The sequence below is a fragment of the Salvia miltiorrhiza genome, chromosome 6 (assembly GCF_028751815.1).
Source record: "Salvia miltiorrhiza cultivar Shanhuang (shh) chromosome 6, IMPLAD_Smil_shh, whole genome shotgun sequence".
Taxonomy (NCBI): Eukaryota; Viridiplantae; Streptophyta; class Magnoliopsida; order Lamiales; family Lamiaceae; genus Salvia; species Salvia miltiorrhiza.
The window spans coordinates 1,712,210-1,728,437 of record NC_080392.1 but is presented as its reverse complement, the minus strand read 5'-3'; the positions used below and the strand labels follow the sequence as shown (position 1 = coordinate 1,728,437).

General features: G+C 34.0%; 2 protein-coding genes across 2 annotated transcripts in view; both read left to right on the top strand.

Moving 5' to 3' along the window:
- Nucleotides 1-16,228, top strand: part of LOC130987821 (uncharacterized) — a 551,243-nt gene that overhangs the window by 321,811 nt on the left and 213,204 nt on the right. The gene's annotated exons all lie outside the window — the stretch shown is intronic.
- On the top strand, nucleotides 12,663-14,323 carry LOC130987810 (uncharacterized). Its single transcript, XM_057911493.1, has one exon. The coding sequence runs from the start codon at nucleotides 13,256-13,258 to the stop codon at nucleotides 14,132-14,134; it is 879 nt and encodes a 292-aa protein (XP_057767476.1). The 5' UTR covers nucleotides 12,663-13,255; the 3' UTR covers nucleotides 14,135-14,323.

Below are 16,228 nucleotides of genomic sequence, written 5' to 3'. Positions count from 1 at the left end.
ATTATTACAAGCATTGAGACAGAAAATCAAGATTATTAAATTGGCTCGCTTTTAATTTAAAAATTCTGGCCGATTTAAACAATTTGACTATTGAGTTTGAGGCATGATGTGTTCGAATTGAATTGGATCTTTTTATAATGAGTTAGATTTTGCTGTCTATATTTGGAAAGCAAAAGCCACACTAATCAAGATAGAATCGTACTTTATTAATTCAATATATAATTTTAATGTTGCTTAATACTATATATATATTGTAAATTTATAATAGGAGATTTAATTAAGGGCGTAATCTGTGTCTGCCACACCGATAAGGGTAATCAATAGTTGATTAATATAATAATCTGAGTTTGATTAATTGAACTAAGACAAGCGACAAGGGTCAAGAAACGTAAACCTAAATCCATCTAGAAGAAACTGTATAAAGATTTCTTCATTCATATATACCAATCAACTAAACAATAAAAAATTAATTATTTGCAATTTAAGTGACATAATTGTTACGTAAATTAATCCTGTCGCGTTCTGGGTTTTGATTTAAAGTTGGATGACGTTTAAATTATTAATTAAAATCATACTAGTATTTCTGTTTCGTGGAGGGTTTTAATATTATTGATTGTAAAATTAATTAAATTCATATTATTGTTTTATTAATGAAATGGTTACTCTATTGTTTAAATAGAGAACGTGACCAAAAAAGAGCCAATATTGCGAATGGTGAGAGTATGCATGGTGCTTATTTGCCAAAATAATTGGTTGTTATATTTAATTTGACAGAGTTTGTATATTAAAAATGTTTAATTTAGACACGATTCACTTCCTCTTTATCTATAATTTTTTCTTTGTCTATTTTATTTTCCCGCAACATTGCTGCCTTAAGTAGGTATATAATTGAACACAAATATACATATCGCTGAATACAAATATGCATAGTACTAGGCGATCCGTTAGGTGTCTCTGATCGCTGCTCACAGCTCGCTGCCTTAATTATGCATATAATTGAGCATATTATGTACATATATAAACACATACATGCATAATATTGCACACAAATATGCATTCCACTAGGTGACCCGTCATGCAATAGATTAATAATTATTCATATGACAACATCATGCATATTTGTATCTAAATAACATGCATATTTGTATTTCATTATATGCATATTTATGTTGCATATTTTCGTGAACGGTGCGAAAAAAATTCAAATAAAAAGATATATTAGTATTTTTTAAACATTCAAAATTCGCATTTCCTATTTTACCCTTCTGTGTATTTTGCTTTGAAAGGTCTCCACCACGTGTCACGTTCTTAGTGTGCCACATAAATATACACAATATATGGTCCATATTTGAATCTATATACTATTATAAGAGGGGAGATCAACATGATTCACTTTCTCTATATCTCTCTTTCTATATATATATACTCCCCCGTCCACGAAATGTTGTCCTAATTTATCATTTTGATTTATTCAATTTTTTTTTTTTTGTCTTAATCTATTGTTAGTAAATTTGTGGTCCATTTCTTCACTCACTAACTTAATTAACTTTTTTCGCTTTTCTTCATTTGTGAGTCCCCCTTTCTACACTACTAAACAAACAACATAAATTTTTTTAAAATTTCTGTCTCCCTCCCTTACCCTTAGACAACATTTCGTGAACGAAAGGAGTAATTTTTATAAATTCGTTAAATTATTGATATTTCAATTTATCTACAAAAGATCCTCATCATCAAAATGAATGACCTACAAAAAATTATCTTTTGGGAAAACTCAAACATAAATTAAATTTAAAAAACATAACTCCAAACACCAAAAACAACTATGCATCATATATATCCGCCCCTGGTTTCAATTGATGCTCATTTCAACAGTATTGTTAACTTATTTGCCGGATGATGTTGAAACATGAATACCAGTATATAGTATATGTTATAATACTATATTATATATGGCAGTCATCTAGATTACATGCATGTATATATTATATTAGTATTGTATTAGTAGGTATAATGGCGACAGATGCTATCTATAGCATAGCGACTTAATCTATTGTTTAATAATTTTAATATTATACTAATAAATAGAGGATTGTGTGACCCAAATCTCGTGATCTCATCTTGAGAAGGACATGTGGAAGATGGATATTAGATGACGAATGAGTTCAACATAATTATTATTATTATTTTTTTTGTGTGTAATTCATTTTTTGTCAGATATTTTTTGGTATTTAATTTTGGTATGAAAGCGACCGATACCAATCAACAGGAAATCTTCGCATAAAGCCGAACAAGTCAATATAGTTTCCGTAGCAAAATTGAAGCTTAATATTTTATTTATGTTTTATTGAAAAATGTCCATCATGCTCCCTAACAACTCATCACATTAGTTTTACGTTGAAGATTACCTAAAGAGAAATAATATGTTATTACGCCAAATCTAAACTCAATTAAAGGATGTTTGGGTGAGTTAACCTTAATTATTTTAAAGAGTTTATTTTATAAGCTTCAATAAAAATTTATAAATTGTTAAAATATTTGAATAATTGAGCTTATAAACTAGAAATGCTACATGATGAAAATAATAAATTATAGTTAAAAAATATTTGTAAAATGATTGTTGCATATAAGATTATGAAAAAATAAGTTGGTATAGAGGAACTTATTTTTTGTTGAGCTTATAAGCTGTTAAAGCTTATTTTTAGAGAGCTTATAAGCTATTTATGAGCTTTATTTTGTCAAACACTTTAAAGGAGTTTATAAGTTGTTTTGAAGAGCTTATAAGCACAGCCAAACACCCCCTTAAAGCTTATTTTTAGAGAGCTTATAAGCTGTTTATGAGCTTTATTTTGTCAAACAATTTAAATGAGTTTATAAGTTGTTTTGAAGAGCTTATAAGCTCAGCCAAACACCCCCTTAATTATTAGGGGTGTTTGGCTGAGCTTATAAGCTCCTTCAAAGTGTTTGGCAAAATAAATTCCTAAACAGCTTATAAGCTCCCAAAAAAATAAGTTCATCTATCCCAACTTATTTTTTTATAATCTCATATGCAACAATTTTTTTACAAATATTTTTTAATTATAATTTATTATTTTCATCATATATCATTCGAGTTTATTTTTCTTCGATTTTCTCTCTCTAGCAAAAAAAATCTCTCTCATGAGCTCAATTTTTTTTTTTTTTTTAGAAAAGAGAATTTATAACCAAACTCTAGTAACAGAGATACCAAACATTTTACAAAGACAGGAGCATTACACAATGAGAGCAGCAATGTCCGAAGAGAACCATGAATTGAAGCTCACATATCAACCAATGTAAATGTCTTATCACATTCTTGTCTTCACCTCCCTAATCAAGTTATTGACGTCCCAAACCTTGCCTTCGAACCTGCTATTGTTGCGCCTCTGCCATATAAGCTCGATTATTCAAACACTTTGACAACTTATAAGCTCTTAAAAATTACATTTTATAAGCTCTTGAACCATCTTATAAGCTCTTTAAAATAAGCTTAGCCAAACACCCTCTAAGTTGTACGTCGACTCTGAACTTAAATTGTGATTTTATGTCTTTTTTATTTCGAACAAATTAATGGCAATTTATAGGCAGTTTTACGAGCAAATCAAATAAGAAACGCTACAGAGAAGTAAAAGAAAAATGAATCAAGCAACTGAATTTGATTAGATAAAAACTGCTGCTGCAATTTTTATTTCCTTTCTTTGTTAGCTTTTCTTCAACGAGCAATATAATTTACGGTGCACTCAATCAGGAGATCCAATATATGTCATCTGAAATTAAATTAACCTTTTGATGGAAATGGAATCGAATACTTAATAAAAATTAGACATTTTAAAATATTTAGAATCTTTAATCTTTAAAAATTGATATAGGATTTTATACATGAGAATGATATGCTACATATTTATGTGAGCACAGTAAATTGTTATTGAAATCAAAAAGAAAAAAAAAAACTCGATTTGTTTCTTTTATTAATTATTTGAAGTTAAAGGAAAAAAATATATCTTGAGAATATATATTTGTCAATATCCTGTTTTACTTAGTGAATCTAAATTGAAACTTTCACTTTTTCTTAATGATAAACAAAACTAAGATAACAATGTGGTTTGAATATGAATTTAGGATTCATTGCAAATCAGGCATGAAGTCTGATTCAAATTGTAATTATTTTAACATAATTTTCAAAATTTGTCTATAATGATCACATACATATCAAATTTAATCTTAAATTTTTTCGATAATCGAAAACATAACACGACTTAATTAGAAACAAATTACGCACGTGAATATCTATCCCGGCCTCTTATAGTGGCCCTAATTTTTTGGAATAAAAATCCAAACAAAAAAAATTCGTCCTTATATATGAACGAAATTAAACCCAAATCAACGATTATTGCATTTTTCATGCTAGTCACTAGTCACTAGTCACGTCTTGTAGAAAATTCGAATTTGTAACTACTAATCATATCTCATGAGAAAATAAAGACAAATAAAAGTGGAACATATTGGGACTTGGGTCACTTCAGAAGCTGAATGACACATGTTTCGTTAATGTCGTTTCCTTATTGTATCTTCCTCTTTCTTTTTTCTTTTTTCTTTTTCCTTTTTTTTCTTTTTTTTTTCTTTTTCTTTTTTTTCTTTTTCAATGTAGAGGAGACATGTGAGTAACGTTGTAGGCCTTTCAAGTTTTCAACACCAACAAATACCTCAATAAGTGGGCCGATGGCGACGAATGTCAAGCTGTGTTTAATTCCGCATGATATATTTAATACTCCATCCGTCCCACGAATCTTGACACGTTTGATTTCGACACAAGAACTAAGGAGTTGTAGATTAATATTTTAAGTGTGTAGGTAATAAAGTATAAAAGTGATAAAGTAAAAGGAAGAATGTGATAAAGTAGGAGAGAGAATGTAATAAAGTGATAAAGTAGGAGAGATAAGGTAATAATTGTTACTATATTTAGAAACGTGTCGAGATTCGTAGGACGGAGGGAGTAGTTATAAGCACATTTTAATTTTAGGTTTACTAAAAACATTAAATAGAGATAACGTGGGAAAAACATATGAATCATGATTACAAGAAGATGACATTTTTTACGGTAAGATTAACCACTAGAAAGTGACATTTAATAAGATAACTTTCGATGGGTTTATTTTAAATAAATCTTCTTTTAGTAAAGGTTAATGAATAATGAATATTGTGCACCCATATGGGGGTAATGAATGTGGATATATATATGCTGGAAAGTTTTATAGGTTGCTTACAATTGAAAACGATTTATCAAATCATAGAGTAGCGTCCGGTTGGAGAAGACCACCCCAGTCTTTGATCACATCTAATATTTTTGTCACTCTTGTCACATTGTGCTTGGTTTTCTAAATTTTAGTTAAATAATAAGATAAGTGTTCAATATCTTTTGCATATTATATATAAATATATATAAGAGTGGTTATATAAAGATTACGCCGGGGTGTTTATTTTGCATGATTGATTATATGCACAATTGGGTATTTTTATCTTCAAGAGTGAGATTTTTTTAATACCGCCCTTTCCACGGGATAAGAATCAAGAAAAACGAACTTGAATGATAAAAATAGTCAAGGGCCTTGGGATATATTTCAAAGCTTCAATCAATCAATGTAAACAATGGATTAGCCTTACTATCTTTTTCTATCAAGGCTAATCCTCCAAAGTAAGCGCCCCTTATCATATTAAATTAGTCCACTGATTCGCCATGAAATATTATAAATTCGCTGTGAAAAATTATGAATTCAAAATAAAATTGTTATCTACAGAATTCGATACCTAGATCATGAATTAATTAATTCAACAAAGTCATAAATTCAACGTAGATCTTCAAGATTTAAGGATGGACCCTCAATCAGATTTTTTCTCAAACTCTCAAAATTTATAATCCTCTCAAGATTATTACCCAAGTCTTAAAAATATCCAAAACTCTAAAGAATTAATGCAGAAACTGCTATGATATATCCAAGTATTAAAAATATCCAAAACTCTGAAGAATTAATGCAGTTCAAAACAGCTAAATATTGCTCAATCTCCCATCCCCGAATATCATCATTCTGAGAATATCCCTCAAAGCTCATGTCAGAATATTCGAAAAACATGTACAAAACACTTTTGATCAGTCCACGGGGTTGGACATATAAGACATAACACTAATGTCTTCATGGTGTATAGTCAATGAAAATCTGATGAGGAGTAATATATGCAGAGCAAGGGAATGAGCTTTATCAGAGGGACGAACCTCACCAGAGGAACGGACTTTGTCAGAGGAACGGGTGTCGTCAGAGAAATGAGCCTTATCAGAGAAACGGTCTGTACCAGAGAAGCCATTCTCGCCAGAGAAATCACCGAAAAAGCGGGAAAATCTCCAGCTTGAGGGCAAAATTACCATGATGCCCCCGACCACGCAAGGCGCATGTTCCAGCAATGAAATTACATTTTTACCCTTAATGTGTAATCTATAAATAGCCATGAGCTTGTACCTTGTAAACACACGCTTACTTCACCTGCAATACTACAGCAATCGGATTCTCGTGCTCTCAACTTTGCTTTTCTCTCTCGCTTTTCCAAACCACACTAGGTATAATTCGTAATCCGATAATAAATCACCGATTAAATCTGTATCCGTTCAATTATAATTCACCAAAATCCAATTGTGAATGCCAACCAAAAAGGTGATGTGTTAGGACAACACAGTATAGCTTTGTTTGAATGAACTGGAGAAATCAATCCACCCTCGGTGAAAAAAAGGGGCACATATTCATTGAGAATTGTGTATTCTGATAGCTTTGTATTCTTAATTTGTCGTATCTTGAATTTTTATTAGTTTATCATTTTTTAGTGTTTTAAAAGTTTTTGTAACAGCCCGACTCGAGTTGTCCCCATAGACCAACACGAGTATTTTCTAGCGTGTTTTGTCCTCACTCGCACGCTCCCCGAGAAACTTCTCAAATGTGTCACCCATCCTGGAATTGCTCCTAGCCAAGCACGCCCCCATCCTGGAATTGCTCAAAGTCAAGCACGCTTAACCTTGGGGTTTCTTCCACGTGGGCACCAGAAAAGAAGATGCATCTTGTTGATATGAGTATCCCAATCAAATCTTTTAAGTTCTCCTTGAATATGTCGTCCCATTCCAATATATTCTCGGAATTCGTTTCGTTCGGGTGTGTTCTGGTCATCCCTGTGCCCCTACGTTTGGAAGTCTTAGTCGGAGCTGCTCTTTGTCCGTGCCTCTTTGCACTGACGATCACTCTGCACTTCGTCCCCGGGCATCATAATTTTGCTATTGTTTTAATTTATTTTTAATATAATTAAAAATATTATGATTAAAAATAACAATGACAACATATAAAATATTATAATTGGGTGGATGAAAACCATAAAAAGTAAATGAAATTGAATTGAAAGAATATTAATGACATGAAAAATAAAAATTAAGTAAATATTAAAAAATTAATAACTAGATGATTGAACGATCACTACTAAATACTCCCTCCGTCCATGAAATGGGTATTCATTTGTGGACGACACGAGTTTTAAGAAATGTATGGAGTGTAGTGTGAATAGTTTAAGGGTTCCACTTTTTTAGTGTATTAATTAAAGAGATGTGTGAGATACACTTGCCAAAAAGAGAAATGAGCACTCATTTTGTGGACGGACGAAAAAGAAAATATGGGTACTCATTTCGTGGATGAGGGGAGTATGATCCAACCAACACAAAGTGAAAAAGCTAAAATTCTTATTCTTGATTTACAATTATTTGGTGTCATTTTCTAAAGTCCTACACCATGAATTTCCTTATTCCAATTATGTGGGTTTCTAAGCATCTCTAACACTATTGGAACAACATTGCACTCCTTTTGTGGCATAGAATATTTTTTGGAAATTTTACTAAAAGTGTCTTTGACTTAATATAGACAAATAACTCTTTCCCACCATATACGTGAATTATTGAGAATTATTGGAACACTTCCTCTGCCATGATACATCACAATGCCACTATATGCCTCTTCTCTTATCTTACTTGTAGCCTGAAAATTTGTACATATTCACCAAGGAAAAAAATGATTAATTATACTTTATAGTTCGATTTTTGAATCGAAGCATAAAATTTGTCCGACCTTTTATAACATGCATAAAAAACTACTATAATTAATCGTTATAAAAATTGCAAATATAGCATGAGATCATCGTGGATCATGGTACACTTAACTTTGGGTTATAGTGCAAAAAACATAAATAGAGAAATGAGATAAAAGCAATTAAAAAAAACAAAAAACTTAAAATAAAATCGCACGTAAAATATACTGATAGATAATTCGATGAATCTTCTCTTGATAAGATGGGTGCAAACATCGTCCAAGGCCTAGACCAATACCTTGATCTAACTTTGTAACAATTATATACAACCATATAAATAAATGTTCATAAAAAAAAATAGTCAAGGGCCTTTGGATAAGTTTAATTACATGACACTTCTACATTGTTCATCACAACCCTACTCAATGAAACTCGATTAAAAAAAATAGTCAAAATAAAGCGTAGCTTTATCACAATGCACAATAGTTATTAAAGCCAGTTGAGTAAACAGATGCATTTTTGCTCCAATTTTGGAAAATATTGAAGGGTCATGTCAAAGGCACTTAATTGCATGTCGAATGTTTTAGAAAGTTGTAACATCAAATTATCATAATTAAATAAATAGATGAAAAGTTAGAAAGATTAATAAGATACCTTTTAGCTAGTTTTACTAGTATATCTTTAAACTTATACTCTGCAATGGAATATATACGAGTTAAGTAAAATTAGCTCAAATGATAGGAATTACCAAATTAGCTTTGAAATATCCTAAAATTCCTATTCACCTTAAACAATGGAATAACAATGAGTATATGAGATCTCAGATTGATTTGTAGGTGCTGTTTTAATGTATATCCAATGGCTGATAATTTGCCCGAAGAGAATTACTTGAGTTCGAATCCTGAAAAGAGTGAAAATTTTACAAGTTTTTTTTAATATTGTTGTATATTTAACATTATATACTATCTTATTCAACAGTATATACTGCTTATTTATTATTCTCACTTTTCACGAAAAATAGCAATATATCTACAAAATGATCGAAGAAGAAAAAAAGATTAATTGAGGGGGCTAATGGACGGTTGATTTGAATTTCATGTATTGATTTCCAATTTTGCATAGATTTCTCCTTAATTTACCAAATTTCATTGAAATTGATTTGAATATCATTTTTAATTAAATTGATTTGAAATTGGAGATTCCCTGTTTAATATAGTACAATATTTGGATATTAAACATAAATACATTTTAAAACATATGAAAAATTAATTAAAGTTGTAATATTAAATTTAAAAGTGAAGTAATGAAGTTTGAAACAAAGTAACAATTCTTTTTGTTAATTAAGGATTGGTCTTATCATTATGGAGTTAGGAATTGAGGCGTTGAGGGCGACATCAAACCTAGGGATGGCAACGGGCCGGATCTGGACCGGGTCTGGCCAATACTAGATCCAGATCCGTTTGCATATACCAGATCCAGATCCGGATCCAGATCCGCGGATCTGAAAATTTTGGATCCAGATCCAGATCCGTCAGATCCGCGGGTCCAGATCCATGGATCTAGTGTTTTCAAATTAAATTCACAAAATCAACAACATTTAATATCCATCATGAAAAATATTGTACAATACAATTGCAATTGCAACAAAGCTATCCAGCTATCCAGATGAAAATATTGTACAATACAATTCATCGTGAAGATGAAAATACAGTAAAGCTATCCAGTTAAACTCATTTCAATACAATTGCAACAACTCGGTATCCAGCTGAACTCATTTCAATACAAAGCTATCCAGCTATCCAGATGAAAATATGTAATCACATTTCAACATACAGTAAAGCTATAGTACAATTGCAACAACTCATTTCAATACAAGAGATATCCAGTTAAACCTATCCCACAAGAATCAACTCCAAGTGCATCAAAATCAGGGGCAGAAACGATTCTTTCAGATCGGTATATCCAACGCAACGCTCGGTATAATTTTCGAATATAAACATGCTCAAAATCAAAATCTAACCTTTGATTCAGAGCATCCTGTGGTAGACAAGCTCATGGCTGAACGACGGCGGCGGTGGAGTGCGGCGAGCTGGACTGGAGTGACAGAGGCGGCGACGGCGGTGGAGTGCGGCGAGCCGAACTGGAACGACGGCGGCTGGAGTTGCACGAACTGGAGTGTGCTGCACTGCCGCTGCTGCTGGCGGGCGAGCGAGCGCGGCGTGACTCCAGCGACGGGCGATGGAGGGAGAGAAGCAGGGAGCGAGGCAGAGAGGCCGAGCGAAGCAGGGATCGAGCGGTGAGCGTGACTCCAGCGGCGGGCGGGCGAGCGAATCGAAGAAGACGACCGGCGATGGAGGTGAGGCACGCCGACTGAGGGAGATGGGAGATGGGAGATGGGAGTGAGTCTAGGGATGGCAGAGATGGAGGTGCGGCGCGGGGAGTGAGAAGACCGAGAGGGAGAGAAGAGATGAATTAGAAATTAGGTTTTCAAAGTTAATTTTATTATTTTTTATTTTTTAATATATCTAATATTATTAAAAAAATAAATATAAAAAATAAATAATATATTTTTAATTAAATCGGATCCACGGGTCGGATTTGGGTCGGATCCGGATCTCAAATGTCAAGATCCAGATCCAGATCCGTTTTAGAAAATGAGATCCAGATCCGGATCCAGATCCGCGGATCCAAAAAATTGAGATCCAGATCCGTCAAATCGGATCTGGATCCACGGATCTGGACCGGGTCCAGGATCCACTGCCATCCCTAATCAAACCTACCTAGTTAATAGTTATAGTTAGCTAGGGAGAAAGAGAGAATGAGAAACGAGGCACATGCACTGTTAATTAATGAAGATTAATATATATATATTTTTTTTGTGTTGTTAGGGCTTGTAAATAGAAAATTTAAAGTAAAATAATAATAATAATAATAATAATAATAATAATAATAATAATAATAATAATAATAATAACACCAAATAACGTCTGGTTCATAAATTAACTAATAATATTAACAACCGAATAATAATTAATTTTAAAAATAATAAAAAATTAAGAAATACTAATAATTAACTATTCGATCAACTTTTTAAATAAAAAAATAAAAAAAAAATCAATATTAACGATTGATTTTGAAAAAAATGAAAATATTAACGACTGAATAACGACAAATTTATAAAATAATAATAATTTTAAAAAATAGCGTTATAATTACCGATTTTTTAAATAATAAAATATTTATAAAAAATATTAATTTTAATAACCGAATAATGATCGATTTTTTAAATAATAAAAAAATTAAAATATATTAATATTAACAATCAAATAACAATCGGAAAATACACTTTTTTTTTATTTTTCTTTAGATAAACTCATATAAGTCGATAATCGGTCACTAACGTCGCATTTCAAGTGATTGAATGATTCGGTCGATAAATGCCATATTTTCTAGTAGTGTAATATTTAATTGGTAATCGAAATATATTTATTCCGGAGTATTCCTAGGATGCAAATATTTATAATAATGCCCTTACATTTGGTGTTCGTCTTCCTAAATTATTGGACAAAATCTTCATAAGAGAATTTTAATGAACATTAATGTATCATAGATTTTCAATTAATCTTTATACTTATTTTCTTTTTTGGTAATATACGGTATATACCGCATACAACTCACTCACAATAAAAGTACTCCCTCCGTCCGCCAAAAGTATTCCACTTTGGTCGGGCACGGAGTTTAATAAAATATGTGATGATGTTGATATAGTGGAGAAAGGGTCCCACCACTTGATGAGATGTGTGGTTGAGATTGAATTTGGGGTGAGTTTTTTTGTAAATAAAGAGTGTTTGTAAGGATAAAATATAAAGGTGGATGGTGGGACCATGGCTTAAAAAGGAAAGTGGAATACTTTTTGCGGACGCCAAATATAGTAATTGTGGAATACTTTTGGCGGACGGAGGGAGTAACTCTTATTCTACTTACACATACTTAATTAATTTCTTAGATCCATACGATTCACTCTTTTATTACTAATTTCCAACATATACATGTTTCATGTCATTCTCTTGATTAATGATTCTCTCTCTAACTTATCAATTTAATTATTATCCAAGCACTTACACACAATATATAAACTTAAATCCTGATTCAAATCTCTTGTACACCCGGGTCGTACCCAGCTCGAATCCTGATCCAAATCTAACTCAATTGGACTATCCTATCTGAATGTCAAGTGTTAGTGTCATCTCGATATAGTGTTAGTGTCCATTTGCATGTAGTGTTTGTGTCATTTCAATATAATGTTAGTGTCATTTGTAAAATAAAATAGTACTAGTGCTATTTTCGAAATAGTGTAATTTGTAAAACAAAATAATGTTAGTGTCATTCCAAGATCGTGTTAGTGTTAGTATTAGTGTCATTTTAAGAAAAAATGAATCAGAATAGTCCAGCTGGGTCAGGATATGGGTCGGGTACCCCTGATGTACAGGAGACCACCTCTTTTATAAATATATATATTAAAATAAATTAAGTTATGACCACGGCTTAAGCTAGAGAGACCATTTTTCAAACATTTGGTACATGCAACAATTTGCATTTGAAATCTGGCTGTGAAGAAAGCATTTATTGAGAAAATATCTACTATCTCGGAGTGTCTCACCCAGCATTCAACAGCATTGGTCTATGTCAAAAACTGAAAACACCCCCGTCCACGTGTCGCAATCTGGCTGGCCGATCACCGCCGTTGGCCTCCACGTGCCCCCTTCTGGAACTTCCAGCAGCGTACACGGTGCCCCAGGCGTCGAACCCTAGGTGCCCCTCTTTTGGCGCCCGTAATCGCCACATCCCCGCTTCCCATTGGCTGCTGCCCCGGGCCCCACACCCCTATCCCCTCCCATTGGCTGCTCACGCCTACTCCCACGTGGGTCCCCCCACGGCCGTAGCGCCACGTACCTCCCTCCACCAATCGCATCCCTCGCACGAGTCACCCCCCTCGCACGTACCACCCCCTTTATAAATCCCTTCTCCCCGGCCACCTCTCCTCGTAAAACCGTCTCTCGACATTTCTAGGGCTGGTTTACATTTTGGGAGAGGAAAAAATATACATTAAAAAAAAAAGAAAAAGGAAAAAAAAATGGATCAAAGGGGAGGGTGCTGTATAGCGCGCTACTCCGGGAGTGTGTACGATATCTCTAAGGTGGATAGGATAATGCTGAAGTTTCGTCCAATCGCTCCGAAACCGGCTTCCGCCAACGGATCTCTTTCCGGCGGAGGAAGCGGAAGCGGAAGCTCCAGCTCCGCCTCGCCGGAGAGCAGCGGCGCGAGAACTGGCCGCGGGAAGAGGAAGCATGCCGCGAAGGACGGCAGTGCTGGTAAGAGGTGTGGTCGGAGGAAAAGGAGGTGCTCGCCGGCGAAGACCGACTCCGGCGGATCGGTGAGCGGCGGCGAGAAGGATCCGATCAAGACGCTGCCGCTGCTTCCGGAGGCGCCCGACGTGAGGGAGGAGGCGACGGCGGCGTCGAGGCAGAGGTATCCCCTGTGGCTGAGCTTCGAGAACGGCGGGCGGGCGGAGGCGGTGGGGCGGCGGGTGGTGGCGTCGTCGTGGGTGAAGGTGGAATGCGTGACCGACACGTGGCTGGCGGATTTCTATCCGTACGGGGGGATAGGGAACACGGACGCGGAGAGGGTGAGGAGCCTGGAGGCCGACACGTGTCCGGGTTTCGTGACCGACGGTTTGAACCGGGTGCGGTGGACGAACCCGGCGTACAGGCGGATGGCCGCCGGGGAGGCGGCGGCGGCGGGGGAGGGGGAGGTGGCGGCGTGGTTGGCGGTGGCGGAGGGGGTGGCGCTGCCGACGCGGTGCGCGGCCTTCACGTGCAGGGTGAGGCTGGTCACGTGCGGGAACGAGAAGGCGTCCAAAACGGTGCCGTGCGACGTGTGGAGAATGGAGTGTGGAGGGTTTGCATGGAGGCTGGATACCGCCGCAGCGCTCTCGCTCTGGATCGGTAATTAGGTTAATCAATCTCGATTAATCGCTAATTGTCGTCTCTAATCGTAGTATCACCGCTCGGTTATGACCACGAGTTCTTGTAAATTGTAAATACTTCTTTGTTTTTATTTCTTTTTTTTCGTTTTAGCAGTTTTGAACCCTTTTTTTTGTCTCCTCAATCATATGACATGAAAGCGTGTTTTTATTTTCTAAGGTCCGTTTACTTTGATAGTAAAATTTGCATGGTTCGTTAATTAATTTCGATGAAGAATGAGCAAATACATATATATGCACCATTTTTTCAAAATTTTAACATGTTTATTATGAGCGAAAATTTTCTTCGAATACGATGAAATATTTTTTCGGGTAGCTTATTTTCACTAATTTTTTTTTATTCTCTAATGTTAGATAATGTCGTGAAAATATTTTTCAATTTTTTTTTCATCTCTTTAATAAATACTATGATGAAAAGGGAGAAAAATAGCCATCCCTTTTTTATCCATCCTTTTTCAACTAGGGTGTTTTTATTTTGGTAGTATTTTTTTTCTGAAAAAAGATAGATAAAAAGAAAATGAGAAAATATTATCTTTTCTTCCTTTATTATCATGTTTATTTGATATGGAAAAAAAAAACTTATCATATATTGCATTTATCCTATACATTTATTTACTTTGTTGAAAATGAATGGATAAATTATTATATTTACCATATTGTCCTCGTTATATAAATTGACGATATCATATCTTCGCCTATATTTTTTTGGGGTAGAAGTGAAAACTAAAAAAATTAAAATGTTTAAATTATTTTCACATCGCTACTCAAAAGTAATAATTTATTCCATTGAAAAAAAATGAGTGAATAAATTGTCCGATAAAATATTTCATTATGTCCGATATATTTTTTTTATTGTGAAAATATATGCATTTTTTTATTTTTCATGAAAATAAGCGGACACTAATATGCGAAGTAGCAAATTAGTGAATATTGATTCGTCTAATACCTATATCACATTTCATCATATCCATTGAACACAAGATCTTGTTTTAGAGCTTAATTAATCGTCTAAGAATACATAGTTTTATTGTTAAAAATAAACAATAATTTAGTTTCATGGTGGTGAAAGAAAATTTTAAGTTCCTACTAAATGAACTGTGCTTTATTCACTTTGTCTCAATTTAATAGATCTTATTTATTTAATTGGACAATAGTTTACTTTTTTTTTTCTTTCTTTTTTTTTTTGAAATTTTATTCTTCGTGTGTGTGTATGATTGAGTGTTGGAAGATATTTAGCATGTTTGTCGGCGGACGTGTAACATTGAGTATAAATAAATAGTGTAAATATAAATAAATAGTGTAAATATATACTATGTGGATGTAATTTTGTGTTAGCAGTGGCTCCATGTGTGTAAAAATTAATGATGCATTTATTTAACAGAGATAGGGAAAAGCTAGAGACGATATTTATCTATTATAGCGAATAAAAGGTACGTGCACCATGGCCAGGTGGCCTATCGTAATATCACATGCATGCTTCCTTTTACTTTTCTTTGTCGCATCCTCACCCCCTATTTTATTTTGTTATATATCTTCTTTTTTTGGTAGGTGTGGGGGTCTCCTATATATCTTCTCTCATAAATATAAATTGACTTAATTTGGATATATACTTTTGTTTATGTGATGCTTCAGTGTCCAATTCGTTGCTTCCACATTCCATCCCTCAATTCATCCAATAATATTCCTCAACGCTAGGGCCACCACTTTCGGTTTCTTAATACTCACGAATCTATTTTGTTCCCTTTAATACCCATGAATCTATTTTGTTCGCGAGGTGATCTGGGGTACAACTGAGTGTACCGTACAATCGAATTGTACCTTCACTTAAACTTTGATCCGTACCCTGACTCGAACCTTATAAATAACACTATTGTGAATGCGGGTCAATCCGATTGTACCCAAGTTTTTGTTTTTGTGTTTGTTCACCTACACCATTATTTCTCTTCATTCATTTTTTTGGGGGGAAATGTGTAAATAGGGTAAATTTTTGAAATGTTATTGTAACCCAATAAATAATAGTACTCCTAGGCTTTGACCTAAAGTTATAAGCTTTAAATTTCTTCT